The sequence below is a fragment of the Leucopleurus acutus genome (assembly GCF_964270905.1).
Source record: "Leucopleurus acutus genome assembly, chromosome: 20".
Taxonomy (NCBI): domain Eukaryota; kingdom Metazoa; phylum Chordata; class Mammalia; order Artiodactyla; family Delphinidae; genus Leucopleurus; species Leucopleurus acutus.
In genome coordinates this window covers 1,172,030-1,194,591 of record NC_139162.1, presented here as the reverse complement: position 1 = coordinate 1,194,591, position 22,562 = coordinate 1,172,030, and the positions used below count along the sequence as shown (strand labels likewise).

At 58.9% G+C, this 22,562-nt stretch overlaps 1 protein-coding gene and 1 long non-coding RNA gene across 3 annotated transcripts; one reads left to right on the top strand and one right to left on the bottom strand.

Annotated features, from left to right (window-relative positions):
* Nucleotides 1-240: 240 nt before the first annotated feature.
* LOC309977161 lies at nt 241-1,846 on the top strand. Of its 2 annotated transcripts, none has more exons than XR_014327029.1 (3): nt 241-299; nt 1,185-1,390; nt 1,603-1,846. It is a non-coding gene; the product is annotated as an uncharacterized lncRNA (long non-coding RNA). The 2 variants fall into 2 exon arrangements; XR_014327030.1 differs by lacking the exon at nt 241-299 and adding an exon at nt 1,011-1,073.
* A 14,980-nt stretch (nt 1,847-16,826) lies between these two features.
* SNAI3 (snail family transcriptional repressor 3) lies at nt 16,827-22,359 on the bottom strand (the record flags this gene model as incomplete). Its single annotated transcript, XM_082863327.1, has 3 exons — nt 16,827-17,005; nt 18,820-19,419; nt 22,284-22,359. 3 exons carry the CDS (start codon nt 22,357-22,359, stop codon nt 16,827-16,829), a joined length of 855 nt encoding a protein of 284 aa, XP_082719453.1.
* Between the last annotated feature and the right edge of the window lie 203 nt (nt 22,360-22,562).

Here is a 22,562-nt window from a genome sequence, read left to right as displayed (position 1 = left end):
CGCCGCAGCCAGCCCCACGATTGGTCCGCGTCGCCCCACCTGCTCGCGTGCCGCCCAATCAGCGGCGGGCCCTGTCCACGCTCCACTTCTCAGCCAATGAGCGGGATCGAACGATGGACTGCCGAAGCTGAGCCCGCCCCCGCTGGCCAGCGGACGCGCTCCGGCTCTGCGCAGGCGCGGGGATCTGTCCCAACGCGGTGTCCGCGCAGGCGGCGGCTCTGCGCAGGCGCGGGGTGTGCGCAGGCGCGTGGCGGCGGCCCTACCGGTAGCGCGCGGGTCCCTGAGGTGGAAGACTCGAGGTGAAAGCTGAACTCAGCTCGGCGGGACGCGGGCCCCGCCGCCCGGGGTTCCCATAGACTCCCCACCCCCTGGGCGACCAGTTCCTGGGTGGCGGGCTGCTAAGGGAGGAGCTCCTTCGGAGATAGGTGCTTTCAAACCCCGCTCCCATTTTAAGCAAGGATTCTTTTTTCCTGGTTGAAATGGGTTGCCACATTTATATTGACTCTTTTATTGCTGTGAAATGTACCATTTTGACCACTGTTAAGCGTGCAGTTCTGTGGCATTAAGTATCTTTATATCGCTGGGCGACCATCCCCACCCTCCACCTCCGGAACGTTTTCATTTTCTTAAACTGGAACTCTGTTCCTTACACAGTAACTCCCAATTGCCCCCTTCCCTTCGTAAAAATTTATTTTTAGCTTTAAAATGATTCAGGTGTCAGTGAAGATAGGAGTATGTGATATAAATTCTCCCACTCTGGGGGCTGCCCCCCCCAGTTCCGTTCCTGAAAGTATCAGCAAATAGCTTTCTTCCCCTTCGGTGTTTCTTGGAGATCATCCCCGACGATCTAGACTTGCCGTAACTTGTCCACCGTGTCCCCTGTTGGTTGACAGTCGGGTTGTTACCAATGTTTGGACACAAGCTGCTTTTTTGTGCAAGTGTGAGGTCTTCTGTGGGAGGAATCCCTGGAATTGGCATTGCTGGGCCCAGCAGGATGTGCCTAAAGTCATGTTGATAGCTCTTGGCAAGCTCCCTCTGGAAGCTCCATTGATCATTGAAGCCCAGCCACAAAAGTAAGGGAGCCCGAACCTTCCCCGGCACGGCGGCTCCCCCTCTGCCTGACGCGTGAAAAATGGTATCTCACTGCCGTTTACAGCTGTGTTTCTGATGGTGGTTATTTTAAGGTTTTCTTGGAATCGCTTTTCGGTTTCATGCAAAGCCACTGAAACTTTTTTGAGGAGTTGCTGGTGGATTGGTCTGGACAGCGGTCGCCGTGTGTTCTCTGAGCCACAGAAGAAAGGTCACCCGTGAACCTCAGTGATTTATGCTCTGCCGTGGTAGTGATGGGAGGGACAGCACAGACGTTCATGACACATCTGTTTTGCGCCAGGTATTGTGCTAGGTGCTCCACCCTACATCACCTGGGTAACTTCAGTTTTATGGTTTATAATTTAAGTATTTACCGTAGAGCGAACGTCACCCCAGATTCGTATGTTGAAACCTAACCCCCCAGTGTGATGGCGTTAGGAGGGGGGCCTTTGGGGGTGATGAGGTCTTGGGGATGGAGCCCTCATAAAAGGGACCCCTCACCCCTTCTTCCAGGTGAGGAAACAGCAGGAAGACACCACCCGGGAACCTGGAAGGGGCTCTCACCAGACACTGAATCTGCCAGCACCTTGACCTTGGACTTCCAGCCTCCAGAACTGTGAGAGCTCAGTGGTAGTTGTTTAAGCTGCCAGCCTGTGGTGGTGTTTGGGATAGCATCTTGAACAGACGTAGACAGTACTACATGGACGTGATTTAGAGAGTGAATTACCAGATCCCCTTCTATACCCCCCGCCCAGGTTCCAGCTCACCAAAGGCGGCCACTTTTAAATCTCTTATATTTCTCCGTGTTTCTAAATAATCTGCTTCTTTTCCCTCTTTCTTTCTCTCTTTCCTTTATTTCCGTTTTCGATGGTGTCTGTTGATTACCACTAAGTAGGAATGAGGAATTCTCTTCCAACCCCACCACAGTCCTTCCTCCCCCATACAGTTAAATGTTCTCAGTTTTATGATGGTGTAAACCATGTTCACGGTTGAACATGTAGGCATAAATGCCTGACTGTGTGCATGTGGGCAAAGGGCCCCTTATGTAGTGGGGAACCTTGAACAAACAAGCCCCCTGAAGGAGGGCTGGACGTAGACCCCCAGGCTGACACAGTGAGCCCCAGGTCTCCTGAATGGTCAGTCTACATGCATGTATAAGATAAACTCACCATAGGGCCTCTATTTTCTTTTTCTTTCTTTCTTTTTTTTTTTTTTTTTGGTCAGAGAGGTGTGGGTTAATGCCTGTTGGGTCATGGTGAGGGTGAGAAACCAGATGGAGAAACTTTAAGACACACGTCCACACTTTCTGATTTGCTCCGTTCAAACGTGTTTCACAGGCGTGGTGGTAGGTGCAGGGAAAACGGAGTCAGCTTGAATTGTCAAGGTCGAGGGGCAACAGCAAAGCCTGGAGCATCTCCCATAGTCCTCAGATTTCCTGTCTTATTTCAAAGCATTTTTTTTTAATGTGGTGAAATATACGTAACGTAAAAATTCACCATCTTAACCGTTTTCAGGTGTGCAGTTCAGTGGCAATAAGGGCACTCACGTTGCTGTGCGGCCATCACCACCATCATCTCCAGAGCTCTCTGATCTTCCCAAACTGAGACTCTGTCCCCACTGAATGCTGACTGCCCACCCCTCCTCCAGCCCCTGGCAGCCACCCTTCTACTCTCTGTGTCTGAATGTGTCCACTCCAGGGGCCTCGTGTAAGTGGAATCCTATAGGATTTGTCGCTCTGTGTCTGGCTTATGTCACTGAGCATAATGTCCTCAGGGTTCATCCACGTGGTAGCAGGTGCCAGGATTTCCTTCCTTTTTAAGGCTGAGTAATACTGTTCCGTGGTGTGGACGGACCATTGCTTATCCGTTTATCCATCAGTGGATTTTTGTGGTGCTTCTGCCTCTTGGCTGTTGTGAGGAATGCTGCTGTGAACGTGGGTGTCAAACATCCCTTCAAGTTCCTGCTTTCAGTTCTTTTGGGTAGAATTGCCCAGTGGTAGGATTGCTGGCTCATGTGGTAGTTCTGTGTTTAATGTTTTGAGGAACCTCCAGACTGTTCTCCCCGCGCCTGCACCATTTTACATCCCCGCCAGCAGTCACGAGCTTCCCGTTTCTCTGTGTCCCCGCTGACCCTTGTTCTTTTCTTTCGTTTTTTTCTGTGGTAGCCATCCCAAGGGCTGTGAAGTGTGAACTGGTGTCTCATTGCGGTTTCATGTGCATTCCCAGGTTTCCTTTTATTTGTGGTGATTTCTCAGTGTTGACGAGAGAGCACGTGGGATGGCGTTTCCCAAACGTTGGCATGCGTACCCGTCACCCAGGGAGTGTGCTGCAATGCAGGTTCTGAGTCAGGAGGTCTGGGAGTCTGCCTGTGTAGCCAGCGCCCCAGGTGTCGACGGCAGAAGCTGCTGGGTGAGGACCACACCGTGAGTAATAAAGACGGATAACACAGTGCACAGAGGCCCTGCAGTCAGGCCAACCCAGCGTGGGGGTAACTTTCCTAGCCGCAGAGAGCGTGTTTCCTACAGCAGGGCAGTGCTCCCTGAAGGGACTTAGTGGATGGGAGGTGACTTGAAAAGATGATATGTGTTTGTACGTAGATCTTTCTTTATTGCCCTTTCGTTTCAATTCAGTCCACTCTGGAGATCCTCAGCAGCGAGGTTATTCTGGAACCGGGGACGTGTGAAACACCAGGGAGTGAGGCAGTGGGAGATGGAAAGGGAGGGAGTCTCCTGTCCCGGGGGAGATTACCTTGGTGCGGGAGGATTCGCTACTTACAGAGAAGGTGACATTGCAGAGGTGATGAGGTGCAGGGAGACTCCACCGCGAGGTGGTACACGTGGGCGATGCAGACGGTGTCGTCCAGGGCAAGCGGAGGGAAGAGGAGTCCGGGGGGGCGGGCGGAGCCGGGGGGGGCGGAGCGGCGCCGGTGGGGGGGACGTTCTGGCAGTGGAGGCGGTGGGAGCCACTGAGCGGGAGAACATAGGAGGAAGCTCCTCTCTCCTCCAGGCCAAGCCAGCAGCCCGGCGGCAGCACCCATTCAGAGCGAGAAGGGCCAGTGCCCCGGATTTCACTGCCCGCCTCGTTTCTCATTGTCCTCTCCGTCACCTTCTGGAGTCCCATGGGGCTTCTCATCTTGAAGGGCTTGAACCCGGCGACCTCTACAGGCCCAGGACTCTGACCCTGCGCCCTCACAGCGAGCCCGTCTCCGTGGGTCACTGGCTCGAGGCCTTTCTGCAGAAGACTGGGTGGCAAACACCATTGGCTTCCTGCCTCTTCCAGCTCGGCCGCCGCGACCTGCCTTTGCTGTGGCAGATCCAGAGCAGCGCTAGAAAGCGAACAAGCGGCGCGGACACGGAGGTGTGCGTCTCAGAGAATTTTCAGGCCGCGACGTCTTCTTTTGATTTTGTTGGTATTTTTACAGTGGTAAAATACACATGACACACAGCTTCCCTTTTAACCGGGTTTGAGCGTTCAGTTCTAAGAGCGTTCACACTGCGGTGCAGCCGTCACCACCGTCCGCCTCCAGAACGTTCTCACCGTCTTCAACTGAGACTCTGTCCCCGATAAACACCGACTCCCCGGCCCTCACAGCCGCCATCTACTTTCTGTCACTCTGACTTTGACTCCTTTAGGTCCCCATGTCAGTGGAATCATATAGGACCTGCCTTTTTGTGTCTAGTTTATTTCACTGTGCATCGTGTCCTCAGGGTTCACCTGTGTGGCGAGCGTCACGGTTTCCTTCCTTTTTATTGCTGAGCGACGTTCCGTTGTACAGATGGACCACACTTTATTCATCCATCAGTGGACGCTGGGCTGCTTCCACCTCTTGACCATCGTGAATAATGCTGCTGTGTCTTTTTTTTTTAAATATTTATTGATTGATTTGGCTGCGCTGGGTCTTAGTTGCGGCACATGGGCTCCTTAGTTGCAGCACGTGGGCTCCTTAGTTGCGGCATGCGGACTCTTAGTTGCGGCACGCATGCGGGATCTAGTTCCCTGACCAGGGATCGAACCCGGGCCCCCTGCATTGGGAGCACGGAGTCTTAGCCACTGGACCACCAGGAAGTCCCTGCTACGTCTTTTGCTTTTCTTTGATATGAGCATCCCCAGCTCTTGGGCTGTCCAAAACAGGTCGGGAGGGCTCGGTTTGGCCCCTGGCCATGGCTCACTGACCCTGCTCTCAAGCAAAACGGTCCCAAATCACATTCTGTGCTGCGCTTTGCATTGCCTTGTAAGTATCCAGGAACTGCCCACGCTCACCAGCCATCCCCATCTAGAGAAAACGGATCTCGGTGGAGTGGCCCAGGGCTGAGGGCTGTCGGCTGGACCATGTCCCGGTCATCACTGCAGGGGACGCCCGCCCTACCCTTTTCTTCTTGATAACTTTTTCCCCCCACAGCCATTGTTTCTGGGTAAAAGTTTTCCTGTTTATTAAGGAACGTTTGATGCACATAAAAGAATACAGGTCACGTGGTCATTTAAAGCGTCAAAAAATGAAGCCCTAGCCTCTACCACTTACTTGGAGAACTCCCACCAGTTTCCCCAAGTACCTGGTGCATCTCCCATCCTGGTCCACTCGCAGATGCAAGGAGGCGGGGGGCCCTCCTTTCTGTGAGGTCTTGTCCCTGCACAGCACTTCCTGTGTCTGAGCCTAGCTCTTCTCGTAGTTATGTCTCTAAGGACCCCTGACTCTTCCTTATAGGATGAATTGAGTGTCAAGATGACCCAGCTGCAGAGGACCTGCTGGCATCCTGGGAAGGTGAGGATGACAGAGTAGTGGGGTTGGTAGCAGAAATGGAGAAACAGAGCTCGGTTCACGCTCCACGCGGAGACTCGTGGGAGGTCACCCTGGCCTTCATACTTTCAGGCTTTCAAAATCACCTTCCATTGTCTCTCTTGAGGGAAGAGTGTAACTTTCTAGTAATCACAGAAGGGAAGTTCTGAAGCCTTCAGAGTCCTTCTAAACTTGGCTAAGTTGTGCGTGCTCCTCTGATCGTTCACGAACTTTCGTTGGGGTCCTCCTCCAGCAGGGGCTGTACCGGGTGAGGGGGAGGTTGGCAACCTCCTTGTGGAGGTGAGACGGCTTCTAAAAACTGAACAAAGGGGACTTCCCTGGTGGTCCAGCGGTTAAGACTCCGCACTCCCAACGCAGGGGGCCCAGGTTCAATCCCTAGTCAGGGAGCTAGATCCCACGTGCCCCAACTAAAGATCCCGCGTGCCGCAGCTAAGCCTTGGCGCAGTCAAATAAATAAATATTTTTTTAAAAAAGACTGAACAAAAGCACAGCAGAGGGAGTGGCACGGGAGGCCACAGGTGACAGCGGTGGGTCGCCGGGAGATGCAAATATATGCTGTGGTCCCACGGGCGTGGCGACAGCCTGGAGAACGATGTGATTTGTACTGTGTCTTGAGAGCAAAGCCAGTCGGTGACATGGATGCATTGGAGCGAGGGCTGTCTGTGGCCAGGGAGACCTCTAAAAGGTCACCGCGGTGGTCTGTGCCACTGTCCTGTTCTGTGACGTAGGCTAAGGAGATAAAGTGTCACAGACAGTGACAGTCTGGAATGGAAGGTCTGGACCAGCAGGGGAGTGGCAGCGAACAGAGTCTGAGGCCTGGAGGAGTGAGATGGGAAGAAAGCACAGGGCGTGTCGAGGGCCCAGGGCTGGAGACACAGGGAGGGCAATCATGGCAAATTCCACCCGTGAAAATTCCAGAAAGCGCCATCGCATCTGTAGTGACAGAAAGCAGACCAGTGGCTCCCGAGGGGGTGGGGTGGGCGGATGAGGAAGGGGCAGGAGCAAGCTTCCTGGGGGTGGGTATGTCCCTTCCGTCGGTGGGGGCGATGGTGTCACAGGTGCGCATCACACGTGGACGCCAGCGTACGTGCAGGTGAGCGTATGCCAGCCACCTCCCAGTGAAGCAGGTTTGATTGTGCAGGATTTTCTGTGAGGCCCAGGTGGATGACTTTGACCTGAAGGGCTCAGAGCGGGTGGGAGAGGGCTCTCGCTGCCGTCTGAGGATAACACGCTCATGGTGTCAGAGGCGCTGTCTTTGCCCAGCTGCTCATCTAAAAGTACTTGCCTTCAGTCTTGGAACCGAGAGGGCAGCGCGGGAAGAAGTTCCACAGGTGGGGAATGAAGCTGCATCTGGAGGAGGGCGGGGTGTGGGTGGTGAGCCCCCTCCCCTCCTGCTGCTTGCGTCTCTTTTTTCTTTTAATGTATGGATTTTAAATGAATTTATTTATTTATTTGGCTGCGTCCGGTCTTAGTGGCAGCACGCGGAATCTTTGTTGCGGCACGCGGGATCTTTCATTACAGTACTTGGCCCCTCTTTGCAACATGCAGGCTTCTCTCTAGTTTCGGTGTGCAGGCTCCAGAGCATGCAGCCTCAGTAGTTGTGGCGTGCGGACTCTCTAGGCTCTCTAGTTGTGGCACGTGAGCTCTAGAGCGCGCCGGTTTAGTTACTCCGCGGCATGTGGGATCTTAGTTCCCTGACCAGGGATCGAACCCACGTTCCCTGCATTGGAAGGCAGATTCTTAACCACTGGACCGCCAGCTAAGTTCCTCGCGTCTGACATTTGCGTCTCGGGCCTCGAGTATAGGCCCAGCGCACGTATGCACATGTTCAAGAAGCATGAGTTTCAGGAGCGTCGCCTGAGTGCAGGGCCTCCTGCGGGGCCTGATGCCATCGTGAAGAGACACAGAGGCCCTGTTTCCGCCAGCACCATGGCCTGAGCCCTAACCTCGTCCGTCTGCGTGGCCCCTGCTCCCCCCTATTGAAATGAGTGACGTTTTCCCAGGAGCAGCTCACTCTACCCTGGATCCCACTCCCAGCTGCCGTGTCTGACCCGAGTTTGGATCTCTGCTCTGCCATTGGCCAGTGGGCCTCTCACAGTCCCAGCCTCTGTGCGCTCCCACTCCCTACAGAGTCCTTCCTCTTGGGGCCTGTTGGGAGATGACACAGCTGGCAGGGAGCCAGCATCACCCTGCAGGCCCCGTGTTTGGACGTGGGATCTTTACAGAGCGGATTAGACTAAAGTGAAGCCAGAGATAAGAAAAGAGATAAGAAAATAGGACCCAGGGCTTCCCCGGTGGCGCAGTGGTTGAGAGTCCGCCTGCCGATGCGGGGGACACGGGTTCGTGCCCCAGTCCGGGAAGATCCCACATGCCGCGGAACGGCTGGGCCCGTGAGCCATGGCCGCTGAGCCTGCGCGTCCGGAGCCTGTGCTCCGCAACGGGAGAGGCCACAACAGTGAGAGGCCCGCGTACCAAAAAAAAAAAAAGAAAGAAAAGAAAATAGGACCCAGACACATAGGCGGACGACCACGTGAGGAACTGGGGAGAAGCCGGCCTCGGGAGGAGCCACCCTGCCGACCCCTGGATCTGGGACGTCCGGTCTCCAGGACGCTGAGACAGGAAAGGTGTGTGTTGAGCTGCGGGCTTGTGGTACTCTGTCGTGGGTTATAACACACCAGTTCCCCAGCTCTTAGGAACAAAGGCACAGAGCAGGCTGCTCTGCGTGTGTAACTGTAGCCGTTAACAGGGACCCTCTGTGGGCTCTTCAGCGGCCCCGGGGTTATCCCCGCTCTTGCAGGTGTTTGGCGAACCTTGAGAGGTGCCTTCCGGCCGCGTCTGCCAGCGTCTTGTTGCCGAGCTTCCCGTGAGACGTTTACGGTTCCAACAGAAAGGCTTAAGGTCTCACTGAGACCCAGGGCACTGGGCCTCCGGAGGCAGAGTGCGGAGGGCTGTTCACCAGGGGCTGCGGGCTGCCTACCTGCCTTTAGCCCCCAAGCCCGGCTCGCAGCAGCCCATGTCAGCCCTCCTGTGGACCAGGCGCTCCAACCTCCCTTTCCTCTTTCTCCTCAGCTTCTCTCTCCTGTTTCCCAAAGCCCGGTCAGCTCTGAGATGGTGAGTGTCTCCTGCCGTTCTCCTTGCTTCCAGCCCATCTTCCCCCCCCCACCAGGCGTGGGAGGGGACCCGCTTCCCATGTGGATTCCAGAGCTCCCCTTCCTGCGCGTCCGGCCGCCCTCTGACCGTCTCACCCCACGCCCTGGCCCTGCGTCAAAAACGTATCTGCTCTCCTGATCTGGCGCCTTATTTGTGGTTTCCAAGTGAAAGGAAAGCTCAGGATTGCTTACTGAGCAGCAACGTGGTTTAGGAGCCAAGACTACAGACTCTGGAGCCAGAAATCCCAGCCCTGCCGTGGACCCGCCGTGACACTCTGGACAAGCTGCTTGGGCCCTCAGTGCCACGTCCTCCCTCACGGGGATAAAGCCGTGAGAGGGGTCGTGTCGGCGCCATGCCATGTCCGTCCGCAGTGACTGTTGATTACTGTCGGTCCCCAAAGAAGCTCTCAGTGAGTACAGTCGCCCTTCAGAAGAAACTGTTCATTAAATCAGGAGTAAATAACGCAGCCTCTGCAGCTTCCAGTTTTCTGAAACGAGGGCTCCAGACACGGCGTCGTCCACTGTATGCACGAGGCTGGGAAGCCTCGCCAGCTGGGTGGACAGCTGGCATCCCGCCCACACTCCTTGGCCTCCCTGTTCGAGCCAACCGCTGTGGAAAGTATTTCCCTCATCAGGGGACATGTGCACCCGGCTTACCTGCTTCCAGACGCCCGCACATGTGGTCCTGCAGCCCGGCTGCCCCTGTAACTAGATCTGGGGCTTGATCCATGCAGCCTGGATGAGCGCAGGAGGCTGCTTGCCGGTCCTCCCGGGGCTGACGACGGTTATCACGTCTGTGCTAAGCACAGCAGACCCCTATCCAAGGGCGGGAAAAAGCCGCGATTGTGAGACAAGCCCCAGAGCTGGATCGAAGGGGCAGGAAAGTCTGGTTTAGGCCAAGGCTCACCCTGGTCCCTCTTTATTCCCCCATTCCCTCGGTGTTTGTCCAGGGCCTGTCCCGGATCAGATAGAGCTTAGGCACGTGGGATGCAGAGGCTGCCGCCACGTGGGGGGTTCGTAGGAGAAAGTGGCCTCGTGTGCGATGCGAAGGGCGACAGGCTTGAACTTGAGACTGCGGGGCAGGCAGCCTGTCTGAGGCTGGAACGGCGTGAGCTGAGGAGGTCCTGGAGCCGCCCCTGGGGCGCAGGATGCAGGCTGAATGGGAGGTGGCAGCGGGGGCCGGGAGGATCCTTCCACTGTCGGCCTGGGAGGTGGCCATGAAGGTCGAGGTGAAGATGCTGGTCTGAGAAGGCCTGAGAGGTGCAGCTGGCTGACTGTGGGGTGGGACGGTGAGTACAGGGCCCGTCTCTCGTGATGCACGTGTGAGGAAACCACGTGGCCTCGGAGTCATTTCTGGAGTCAGTGGATAAAGCAAGAAACACGTCAGGCAGAGCTGCCCCGTGACCGGTGGATGGCTCCCCGGAGCGGCGGGCCCACCTCCCAGCTCCTCCCCGGGCGGCCCCCCGCCACTCCGGCCCTGAGGACTCACGTTCACACTCGAGGGTCCCGGGTAGGGCCGGGGCTTCCCACGCCCGCCCAGACGATTAAAGGCCCCAGAGAGCTAGTTTGTGTGGAAGCTTCCATCTGTTTTTACCCACTTCGGAAGTTCAATTTGCGGAATTCGTTCACTAAGTTCATTTAAAATGATCAGTGATAAACCCAACACGTGTTAGTGTTTTGTGAACAATAGACATTTTCTGAGGCAGAGTTGTAGTGTGGACAGCGGTGGTGGTTCGCATCTTTGCGAGTGTCCACGTGCGGCCCCGTGGACGTCTGTGGCCAGGCTGTCCCCTCAGCCTCCTCCTTCTGACGCTTTGGCTGACGTGTGGGAAGGAAACCTAGCCGTGTGGCGGGGACGCGCTGGAACCACTTTCGGACGATGTGGCTCTTGTTTGAAAGCACCTGAACTCTACCAGTTGTGCTGTGATCCCGGCGCCGGCAGTGAGCTTCCCGCAGTCTGCTCCACTGGCTTCCCTGGTCTGTCTGGTGCTTCGCGTCTTTGGTCCAGGCGGGGCTTTGTGACATCCGCATCGTCATTTGGAAAGTATTGCTTCACTGACTACACAGAGCTTCCAAATGCTGGCGTTTCTTTTATATATATATAAAAATTTATTTATTTATTTTTTGTGTTGGGTCTTCGTTGTTGCGCGCAGGCTTTCTCTGGTTGCGGCGAGTGGGGGCTACTCTTCGTTGTGGTGCGTGGGCTTCTCATCGTGGTGGCTTCTCTTGTTGCGGAGCATGGGTTCTAGGCACGTGGGCTTCAGTAGTTGTGGCACCCGGGCTCAGTAGTTGTGGCTCACCGGCTCTAGAGCACAGGCTCAGTAGTTGTGGCGCAGGGGCTTAGTTGCTCCGCGGCATGTGGGATCTTCCAGGACCAGGGCTCGAACCCGTGTGCCCTGCACTGGCAGGCGGATTCTTAACCACTGCGCCACCAGGGAAGTCCCTGACAGGTTTCATTTTACAGTATGAAAAACTCACTTCCTCATCAGAAAAGTCTTTAAGATTGGGAAGTTGCCAAGCTTTTACGGAAGACAGACGTTTCCAAAATTGCCGTTTTCTCCTGAAAGCGCAAGTGCTATCATTGGCAGTAAATACTGTCCGTCCTCCCTGAAGTGGCAGGCTCACTGGTCCTTTTCTGAGAAGCCGTCTGCGAGGACTGTGGTCGAGGTGACCCTGCACACCTCACACGGCAGGTCCCCCTCCAGTGGCAGTGGAGGGCCACTCAGAACGTCGCAGGGACCAGGACTCAGGTTGGAGGACGTCCTGAAGCTGCATTGCTCTGCGTGAGTGTGTGGCGGTGAACTTTGGTGCCTCGGTCTGTGCGGAGCCGCCAGTGGTGCAGCCCCCTGCTTCTGCACCGTCGATGTTGTGAGGAATGTAACGAGTCCCCCTGAGCGTGGCCCCCTGGACAGGGGTCTGCAGGCCACCTGTGAGAACTACTCTGCTGGAGGAGGAGGGAGATGACCCCTGGGGTGAGCGGAGCCAGTGAGACGGAGGGCCATGCCTCCCCGATGCCCAGCAGGGCCACCCCGACTGTCCTCAGTCTTGGCCTCTTTCTGGCCAGTTCGGAGCAGCTGCGTGTCAGAGGTCACGCTGCAGCATTGACAGAGAGCCCCCTGTGACTCCGTGATCTGCCTTCCCTATAGAAGTACAGGTGTCACTGTGTCCTGGGCCCCAGGCCTGTTCCCGGGAGAAGGAAAGGGGGCAGGTGTTTGAGCTGGGAGCGAGACTGAGGTGATTCTGCCTCTGCCTGAGGACCAGCTACAGGTGACCCTTATAGGGGCCAAAAGCAGCCCTGAGGGGCAGAGGTGTGGGGAGGGAAGGCCTGGGCAGAGCTGGCTGTGAAACCCTGGGTGGTGGGGAGCGCTGACTGGCGCCTGGGAGGACGGTCTCTATTCCACGTGACACCCAAGGATGGCCCGTGCTCACCCTGCAGGATGGACCCTGGTGGGAGCCCCGCCCTCACACCTTCTGCCCTCCTGTCCGTCAGCTCTCCCCAGCGCCCTGCTGGCACCTGAGGACACCCTGGGCAGCTGCCAGACCATCTCTTGGGCAGCTCGGCTTGGGCTGGGGGATGCAGCTGGGAGGAGAGGTTTCCTGGAGCCAGAACTTGGTGGTCAAGAAATGGACGCAGAGTCTAGGAGGGGTTAAAGGCCGAGGGTCTCCCTAGAGGTAGCGATCGTATTTTATGTTTGGTGTGCTACGTGTCTCCTTTTGCTGCTGTGTCTCCCGGGCCCCTCCTGAATTCTGGAACAGAGGGTAGCCCACTTCCCTTCGCTCAGAAGCAGGAACCAAGGCTTCACAGTGGAATGAAGCCACTGTAAAGGCTGGAGCCGGAACGCCTCGCTGCTGGGTCTGGTGGAGGCTCTGTGTTTGCAGCGGACTCCCACAGACCCCGGCTGGGGAGCGGTGCCGCCTCGCCCCACATCAGCTCCAGCCTCTCCCCGCGCCTCTGAGTCCTGGCAGCCGGGGCGCTCTCCCTGGAATCCTCCACCATCCGCAAGGTGATGGCGGCTGGAAACTTGTTCCACTGCACTTTGCCAGGGAGCTATACTTAGCCGCCAAGTGGAGGCCAGGAGTGGGCTCGCTGAGTATAGATAGTAACCAGCGGACTATTTTAGAACTCCCAGAGAGCCCCCAGCACGGTATTTATAGAAGCCTCTGGGCTTCTGGAAGGGAAGCCATAACCTTAGCGTGCCTGGGCCTTCAGGAGAGAGGTCTCTCCACGGGGAGCGGGGCAGGGAGCTGGGCCCCCGAGAGGCTGGGTGTCCCTCTCACACCTGTTCCGGGACCCGAGCCACGGGGCCAGGCGCTCGCGTCCCAGTCAGAAGGCAGCGCGCGCGGGTTTTCTGTCCGCTGCCCGTCACGTGCCTCCTGGGAGCGACTTTCATGTGGTGCTGACGCCGCCCCGCCCTCGGCTCCTTCCGATTCTCGTCCAGAATCCTGGCGCTTTCTCAGGCTCCTGCTTTTGCCCAGGCTGAGCTGGGCCGCCTCTGAAACACCCGCCTCCAGCTCCCCTGGTCCTGGGGCTCCTTCCCTGGAGAGAGGCACCAACAGCGTGCCTGAAGCTGTGCGGCCAGAAGGCCTTCTTTACGGAGAAAAGGGGAAATGTAATGCGTAAAACTGGGGTAGAGAAAGCCTATAGCTGGGGGGACCCAGGTAGCAGTCCCGCCCTCACCCGGGACGGTGTGAGGGATGGTTGTACCCCTCCTGATTCCCATCTGTGGGTGTTGGGAGAGGGCTCCAAAAACCCAGATCTTAAGCGAGCATCCCGGGTCAATGCTGCCGACCAGGCAAAGTCACGAGGAATGAGGAACGGAGGGTGGGAAGCTGTGAGGCCTGAGTGGCCGGTGGGGACACGGCCCCACGGCGGGGACGAGGCATGCTGACTGCAGCCGCCCTCCTCGGAGGGGAACATCTCCCCCACTCGCTCCACGTCGACTCCCTGGCAGGTGCCCGGGCCTCTCTTCCTCCCGCCTGCCAACCCACCCTCTGCCACCCCTGCCCTCCGCCAGCCCAGATATAAATATAAGAGCATTTTCCATGGGCCGGCACAGAAGGGCAAACATGGACTTTATTTAGGCCTGTGAAATTCCCTTCCTCCATCCCCAACAGGTGCCTCGCTTCATTTAGATATTGGTGCTCAGAAATAGAACACAATTTACAATATAGCTTCCTTCAGGCATCTGGATGCCATTAAAATAAAAGCCCTCCAGTGAGATGGGCACAAACACGAGTGCGGTTGGAGCTTAGCCTTTGCCAGGGGTGAGAGGCTCCCCAGCCCCGGGCTGCCCACCCTGCTCAGCAGAGGCCCGGGCATGCGGGAGACATTGGAGGGATGTCCCCGGAGGGCAGAGGCCTGTCCACCCGCTGTGGGCCCCTGACCAGGGTAGCGGAGAGGAGGGGTCAGGCACCTGCACACTCGAGAGGGGCCGTCCGGGTGGGTCACAGTGCGTTTGGAGGACGCGTTTCTAGTAAGTCGGTCGTGGGCTCACTGCCCCCTTGATCCTTTGTGGCCTGGGGGGAACGGCATTCCACTCTCCTCTCCGTAAGTCCAAGCACAGGGACCCGCCAGGTTTCTCTAGGCAAACTGTGTGCTCTCATCAGCTGTTACAGGGTGAACGGTGCCCCCCATTCACATACTGAAGTACTAACCTCCGAGTACCTCAGAATGCGGCCTTATCTGGAAACAGGGTCTTTGCGGATGTTGTCGGGATCATCAGGGTGGGTCCTCACCCAGTACGACTGGTGCCCTTATAAAAAGGGGAAATTTGGACACGGACACAGACACGCACACGTGAAGATGGAAGCAGAGAAGGGGGTGCCGCTTCCGCGAGCCACAGAACATCAGAGGCGCCAGCAAATGCGGCAGCTGGGAGAGGCCTGGGGCAGATTCTCCCTCGGCCCCGGCAGGGACCAGCCCGGCCGGCACCTCGGTCTCGGACTTCTGGCCTCCGGGGCTGTGGAGGAGTCTGTCTCTGTGGTCTGAGGCCCCCGCTCTGTGGGTTTGTTACGGCCGCCCCAGCAAGCTGACACGTTAGCTAAGCCTCCCGGTCCCGCCGTGTGTCCCTCGGGGGAGGCTGATCCCTGTGGGGGGGTGGCAGTGGGACTGGGAGTGCAAGCGTGGCTTCCTTGGAGAGGTTCTCTGTTCTGTGGGCAGATAGATCAGTCTGCTCTAGGCTAGAGCAGCGGCTCTCCTGGGTGGTCAGTTTCATCAGGGTCGCCCTCGATCCAGGGAAGCCCAGTGTCAAGGTCAGTTTTCTTCTGGGATGTCCCCAGGCCCCCTCTGATTGCCGTTATCAAACCAGCCACCCAGGGACCTTCAGCCCCCGACTTCGGCATTAGGTGGGATCTGCGGGTGGGGACCCAGGGTTGGGGCTGCAGAGCTGGCAGCTGTGTGGGCCTGGTGAACGCTCCCAGCATCCTGTCACACGAGGAGGAGGTCAGCAGGTCTGGTGGCTCAGGGCCGAGACGGGGCCTGTGCTGCTTGCCGTGTGGCACCATCCCGGGGGCAGGACCAAGGTGCCGAGCCCTGTCCCTTGGCTGGGGCCAGCCCTGCTGCAGAGAGGAGCAGGTGTCCCGTCCTGCACCAAGGATCCGGCCCTTCTCCGTTAGGCTCAGGCCTCCTTCCTCCTTCCTAGACGCCACCCTCCGGGGTCAGGTGCAGACAACTCAGACACTGCCGAGAGGCAGGGCCAGCCCAGCGTGTGAGCGCCCGGGGCCTGGGGGTGAGGGGAGGCCACCTGTGAGAAGGAAGTGGGCTCTCAGCATCTGAGTCGGTTTGGGGAGGTATGTGTCTTGGGTGGGGTCAGAGATCGGCTGCTTGCTGGGCTGGGGGTGCTGCAGCCTCAGGAGAGGGCGTGCAGGAAGGAGGCCGGGGCGCTGGGTGAGGGGCCTAGTGCCTCGGGGAGGTAGCTGCAGTGACGACGCGTCCGTGGTGTTCAGTAGAGATGCTGCAGGTGCAGGGGGGACTCCCCTCTAAATTAGACTTCGGGGGGGCATGAACGCCTGCCACAGACACGCGGCCTCGGTCCCCCTCTCGCACCCTCACCCCGCCGCTGGTCCTCGCTGTACTGTCCCCACGTCCGCTCCCTTCCTTCCAAGGGAAGGCGCCCTGCTCACCTGCTGCTCCCACCCGGTAAGGACCGCACAGCTCGAGGCCCTTCCCCCTCAGCTCCCCCCGCCCCGGTCTGGCCACAGGGTCCCGTTATCCAGGAGCCCTGCTGCCTCAGCAGAGGTTGTCCGAGCTCGGCCTCCTCTGCGGACCCAGGGGACTGGGTGAGCCTCAGAGCCTCAGAGGATGTTGCAGCAGGAGTGCGGGCTCTTTATCGCCCCAGATCCACCCGCCGCGGGGCCTCCCTCGCTGCCCCATCCTCAGGACGGCCTAGTGAGGAGGGGAGGGTGTGTGCGTGTCGCGTGTGTGCGCCTGTGCACGTGTGACATGAGACAGCTTGGCCCAGATGCCATCAAAGGCAGGTGGAGGGGAGCCTCCAGGTAGCTCTGCCCACACAGGTGGCCCACACGGATGTGCTCGGCCCAAGTCAAACTGCCGGTCCAGAGTGGAGGGCATCCAGGGCAGCCCCGCCGTCAGCCTCACGTGGGGATCTTCCGTGCTGACGACTGGCTCCCGACCGGCTGTCACTGGGAGGAACAGAACCGGAACCAGAGCTCGCTGGAAACGGCATGATCGAGGCTCTCAACCGGACGAGAGTCATCCCCGGAGAGAAGTCCCTCACGTGGGCAGGGAAGGGCAGCGCCCTCCCGGGACGCCCAGCTCCGCGGCCCCTCCGCCTCTCAGGGGGCGCAGCAGCCGGACTCCTCGTGCCGCGCCAGGAGCGCCACGCGGGAGAAGGTCTTGGCGCAGCGCTTGCACTGGTATTTCTTGGTGTCCGAGTGCGTCTGCAGGTGGGCCCGCAGGTTGGAGCGGTCAGCGAAGGCCCTGCTGCAGTGAGGGCAGGTGTAGGGCTTCTCACCTGGGGGAGGGGAGGGCGACAGGTGAGCGACCGGCTGCAGCGGCCAGGACAGCCCTGCGGAGGGTGGCCCCCGGCTCGCAAGCGCATAGGCCGTCCCCCACCCCAAGGCTCCTGAGCCCTCACAGTGAGGCCGATGCCTTCCTCTGCGTCGCCCGCTCCCTCGGAGTCAGTGACGGGGGCCTTAGCACCTGCCCTCCGCTGAGGGGGTCGTGTGCTCGACAACCTGGGCGAGACCGCAGCAGCTAAAACACAGATCTTGGCTAAATGGCTCTTGGCTTCTGCTGGAGCTCCCCTGGGGTGCTCTGTCACCAGCCCTGGACGGAGCGGCGCTGCAGGCCTCCTGGCAGCTGTACCCGCCCCCCGAAAGCCATGGTGGGAACCTTGAAGGCGGCTGTACAAGGGCAGGAGCTCAGGACCAGTGAGGATTCCCGTGTCCTCCAGGCCACCTCCAATCAGGGCGACCAGGGATTTGGACAAAGCCCTTCTGTTGGGGCTTTGCCCTCCAGGCTGACCCCCCAAGTGTAAAAGAAAGGGTCAGTGAGAGTCATCTGTTCAGCTCTGCCTGTGTGGGGAGTCCTGCAGCCCTAGGGGCCCTGGGAGGCAGCAGCCTGTAGTCCCGCAGGGCCCAGAGCATCGCGTCCTGGCCGCCTGACTGTGCGCTGTGATGGGGCGCTCAGGGGACATCCTCAGCGAGCGGTCGGGGAAAACCAGGTGGATTTCCAGCCTGGAAAAGGGCTCCTGCAAAACGCTTCTATCGTGTGAGTCACAGAGCCGTGACTGAGGGTGAGGGAGGGTCCAGTTCCAGAGAGTGTTTGTTGTAAGTGCCCGGCCTGTTCCTGTCTCCCTTTCACCGCGTGCTTGACAAAGTCCTGGACTTAAGAGGAAGGCCTGGGGTGGGGTCCAGCTCAGCCCCTGGCTGCCCTTGGACAGAGCCGGCCCTTGCACTCTTTCTGGGCCGTAGTTCGTAATCTACAGAATGAAAGACCGCGAGCTCCCTGCCCCGTATCCCCCCTCCTGTCCCTGTCTCCTGTCCGCAGCTGCTCCTCTCTCCTGCATCGCCTGTGCTCTGTGACCACCCTCTCACCCAGGACGGGATTGCTCCTGGGTAAACCGCAGCCCGTCAGACAGGCTGTGTGAGCCCTGGGGTCCTCACCCCCAAGCCAGGCCTTTCTGGCTACCCTCCTCCCCTGCTGCTCCAGAAGTGAGGAAGGCCACGGACTGTTTGAGAAGTCAGCCCCGCGGAAGCCCTGTGCATCCCACGCTTTGCCAGGTGTTACGAGTTGAATCGTGTCCCCCCAGAAAGATACATCCGTGTCCTAAACCTAGGTACCTGTGAGTGTGACCTGATTTGGAAAGAGAGTCCTTGCAGATGTGATCAAGTTCAGTTTAAGTTGTACCGGAGCACGCGGGCCCTGAACCCAATGTGACTGGTGTCCTCATAACTAGAGGGAAATCTGGACAGAGACACAGGGGAGAGGCCGTGTGAGGACAGAGGCAGAGACTGGAATGACATGGCCACAAGGAACACCTGGGGCCCCAGGAGCTGGCAGAGGTGGGAAGGATCCCCTCTCCAGATCTGGAGGGAGCCCGGCCCCGTGGCACCTTGATTCCAGACTTCCGGCTCTAGACTGTGAGCACTTCTGATGTTTTGAGCCCCCCGGGGTGTGGCTTTGTGCCACAGCCTCGGAACACCAGGAAAAAGAAGCCGTGTGTGCCCATCCATCCTCTCGTTTATGAACCCAACCCCTCCCCTCCTTTGAGGCCCGGACCCCCGCCGCCCCCCCGCCAGATCCCTCACGGGCCCTGGCGCCTACCTGTGTGGGTCCGGATGTGGCCCTGCAGCAGCCAGGGCCTGGAGAAGGCCTTGCCGCACACGGTGCAGAGGCAGGGCAGCGTGTGTGTGCGGATATGCATCTTGAGGGCGCCCAGGCTGCCGTACTCCTTGTCGCAGAACTTGCAGGTGAAACAGCGTTGAGCCTGCAGGTGGCACTGCAGCTGCTGGTGCCTGGCCAGTGCAGCCGGCGTGCGGAAGCCCCCTGGGGTGCGGGGGGCCCGCTCGGCCCCTGGCAGGTGGCCCGGAGCCTGGGCCCCATCTGTGCCCAGGACCGGGGGCCAGCGCGTGGGCAGAGCCAGCAGCGGGGGCAGGCCGAGGTGCTTCAGGCTGTCTCTGAGAGGTGCGCCGGGGGCCCGGCCGGCCCGAGGGTCCACCAGGCTGACTTCCAGGGGGTCTGGCCCCGAGGCCCCCCGAGCTTCCTCGTTACACAGGAAGGTGGGGAGGGGCAGGGAGACGTGGGCGACGACGGAGGTGAAGTCCCAGGGCCGGGGAGGGTCGCCAGGCGTGGACGGGGCCGCCTTGTCTGGGAGGACGAGGGGTACCACCAGCCCCCCGCAGGCAGAACAGGCGCCATTGGTTTCTAGAAGCGGGGAGGGGAGACAATGCACGGTGAAGCCTGAGTCCCAGCGCTGCGAGTTCGCCAACCCGCATTCCTGGCCGAATCCCACCACTAGGCCATCCATAGCCCCGCGGGAAGGAAGAGAAGGTCTGACGAGCCAGGCATGGGCTGCGGAAGTGGCGGCTGCAGCCTGAGAGCACAGCGTCCAAGCAGGAACCTCAGTTCCTCCTTACAAACAAGGGAAGAGAAGCATCTCACAGGGTCCCAGACGAGCCCTCAGGGGCCAAGGAAGGGTCCCCAGCCGCCCTCTCTGAGCCCCACCCGCCGCAGGGCCAGCTCGGAGCTGCACCCTGGGACTCCCACGCAGCTTTAACTCACAGCTCATCAGCCTCCGGCCACCTCCCGACCGCCCCTCGCCCGCCGTGGCGTGCGTGCGCACAGCCTGCTGCAGACGCTCGCAGCTCAGGAGGGACTATTTGTGGTGGTGTCCACTGCCTCCTGGCTCGGCCCGCCGTCAGGCTGTTGCTCCCATACGTGTGGGCCACCACGCCTCACGCTTGACCCAGACGGCAGAAGCCCCCAAAGTAAACACGTTAGCAAGGAAGAGTGAAGTTGTGCATTTCCCCAGAGACCAGATCTCCAGCCCTCAACCCATCTCTTATTTCATATGTGTTGAGATAAGTCTCTGGCCCCATTTCTATGTCCACACCAAGGCTTTGGGTTGAGAAGGACAACCCACAGAATGGGGGAAATGTTTGCAAATTAGGGATCTGATAAGGAATTGGTGTCAGAATATATAAAGAACCCTTGCGACTCAACAATAAGAAGACAAACAGTCCACTTTTCAAATGGCCAAGACTCCGAACAGACGTTTCTCCAAAGAAGATGTACACACAGCCCTTAAGCACAGGAAAAGGTGCTCCCTCATGAGCCACGAGGGAGGTGCAGATTAAAGCCACAGTGAGGTACCACATCATACCCACTAGCACGGCTGGAATTAAACACAGGCCGGTTACAAGTGTTGATGAGGATGCAGGGGAATGGGGAAGCTCCCACACTCCACTTTCTCCTGACCTCACCGTTTTCCACTCCAGTCTTCCCAATTATAAAATCAGCTTGCCAGGTTTCTGTCCTCCCAGAAATGGAGGCTGGACCAGCTAAGAGATGAAGTCCAAGGAATTTCTGGAGACAGCACTGGGGTGCCCGGAGAGTCTAGGACCCCCCACTCCACACAGAAGCTCCAGTAGGGGCCCTTGTATGGGAAAAAAGTCACCTTAAGGCTTTGAGGCTGAGCCACTACCCTGAGCCCAGGCATCACCTCAGAGCCTAACCCTGTCTAGGGGGCCAGTGCCGACTCCAGTGGGAGGGCAGGGGAGAGGCAGCCATATGCCGGGTGCTGCTGACCATGTGCTTCTGCTAATAGCTTGAAATGCTTCCCCATAGCCCCTGGGTTAGCTAGACTTTTTAAATTCATTCTGCAGCTCAGATTCCTGGGAGAAGAGACTTAAGTTCCTTTCTGGCTTCAGGGGTTCCCTGGGGAGGCCTAAAAAGGCACTTATTTAAAAGTGACGGGTGGGGGACCCCAAATCCAGCATCTCTGGCCTATCTTGGGGTAACTGCCTGGCAGAAGGAGGATCGCCGTGGCCATTTGGCCCTCAGGAAGCTGGTGCCACAAGGAGGGGGAGCACTGATGGCCCTGAGGCTGTTCCTGGCAGTCACCGACTTGCTCGGCTGCCAGGATTTGCACGCTCAAAGGGGTTCGCTGTGTGACTGGCGTCCAAACAGTAGTTTTTAAATGCTCAAAGCCACGACCCGTGTGAATTACATGTTCTATCATACATGTATATCTGAAACAAGTTTCCTTCACCGCGAGCACTGCGCTCTGATGGCTTCTGTTCTTTTTTATTTTATAAAATTGCTGGTGGTGACTCATGAACTGGATTTCAAAATGTGGAGTTGATGATCCCGTTCCTAGAAGGTGCCCCCTGGTGGCAGCCCAGTCCCGGGGACCCACCAGCCTGGACTCCCTCCCCGCTCCCAGTCCCGAGAGGGCTAAAGGGCTCTGGACGGGCACCAACTGTGTGCCCTGGTCTCCGTAGCGTCGCTCCCCTGTCCCCCTCTAAGTCACTGAGCCATCCCCCAGAGGGTGCCCCCCCCAAGAAGCTGTGGAGCTGGGGGCGCCTCTGACCCCTCGAGAGAGGCCTTTGCCGCGGGACCTCTGCGTGTCCCTGACCCTGACAGGGAGTGGGAATGAGTGCACAGTCCTGGTTCCTGGGCACCTGTCTCCCCACCTGGGTAAGAACTGCAGCCCCTTAGCCCAGCCTGCCCTGGGCAACCTCCTCTGGGGTGAGGGAGGCAGGAGGGAAGGAAACCCCAGGAGGGGTGAGGAGGCATTGGAGGGGGCACAGCGGAACGCTGTGCGAGCTGGGCCCTGGCACCACAGGGCCCCTGGGTCACTCTGTCTGGCCTCTCTGCTCACCACCCAACCCAGGATGTTCTGGGGCGCTCTTGGAGAACAGCCTGGGCTCACTTCGTCTCTCTCTGCAATATCCGTGGGGCTCTCTCAAACGTCCTGCAGGAGGAAGATGGCCCTGGGGTCCCCTTTGCTGGGATGGGCATGCCGGGCCATAGCGGGAGAGCCCCAGAGTGACTGGGGGCCTGGAAACTTCTCTAAGTGGAGAGAAAATCCCCACCCAACCTGCCCGACGCGAGGCTGGGGTCCCTGAAGCGGATAAGACGCCCGCGGGCCACCTGTCTACCTCCAGCCTCGTGGTCTCGGGCCCCTCCTCCCACCTGGGACAGGTGTTCCCGTTCCCGGGGTTCTCGCCCCTCCTGCCCCGCGGGAGTCGAGCCCTGGGCAGGGCAGGGGAGCCCGCAGCCCCTACCTCTCTGCCTCTCCAGCTGCCCGTAGTTAGGGACCCTGTGGCCGGAGTGCGTCTTCACCAGGAAGGAGCGCGGCATGGTGCCCTCGCGCGGGTCGCACTGTGCCTACGCCGGCGCCCGCGGGCAGCGCGGCCCACAGGTGCCGGGAGGGTCAGGTCATTAACACAGCGCGCCGCCTCGGCCAACCAGCGCGCCCCGCGGCCGGGGCGAGGCGGGGCCGCGGGGCGGGGCATCGGGCCACGCCCAGGACAGGTGCGCGGGCCGTAGGGGAGGGAGCGCGT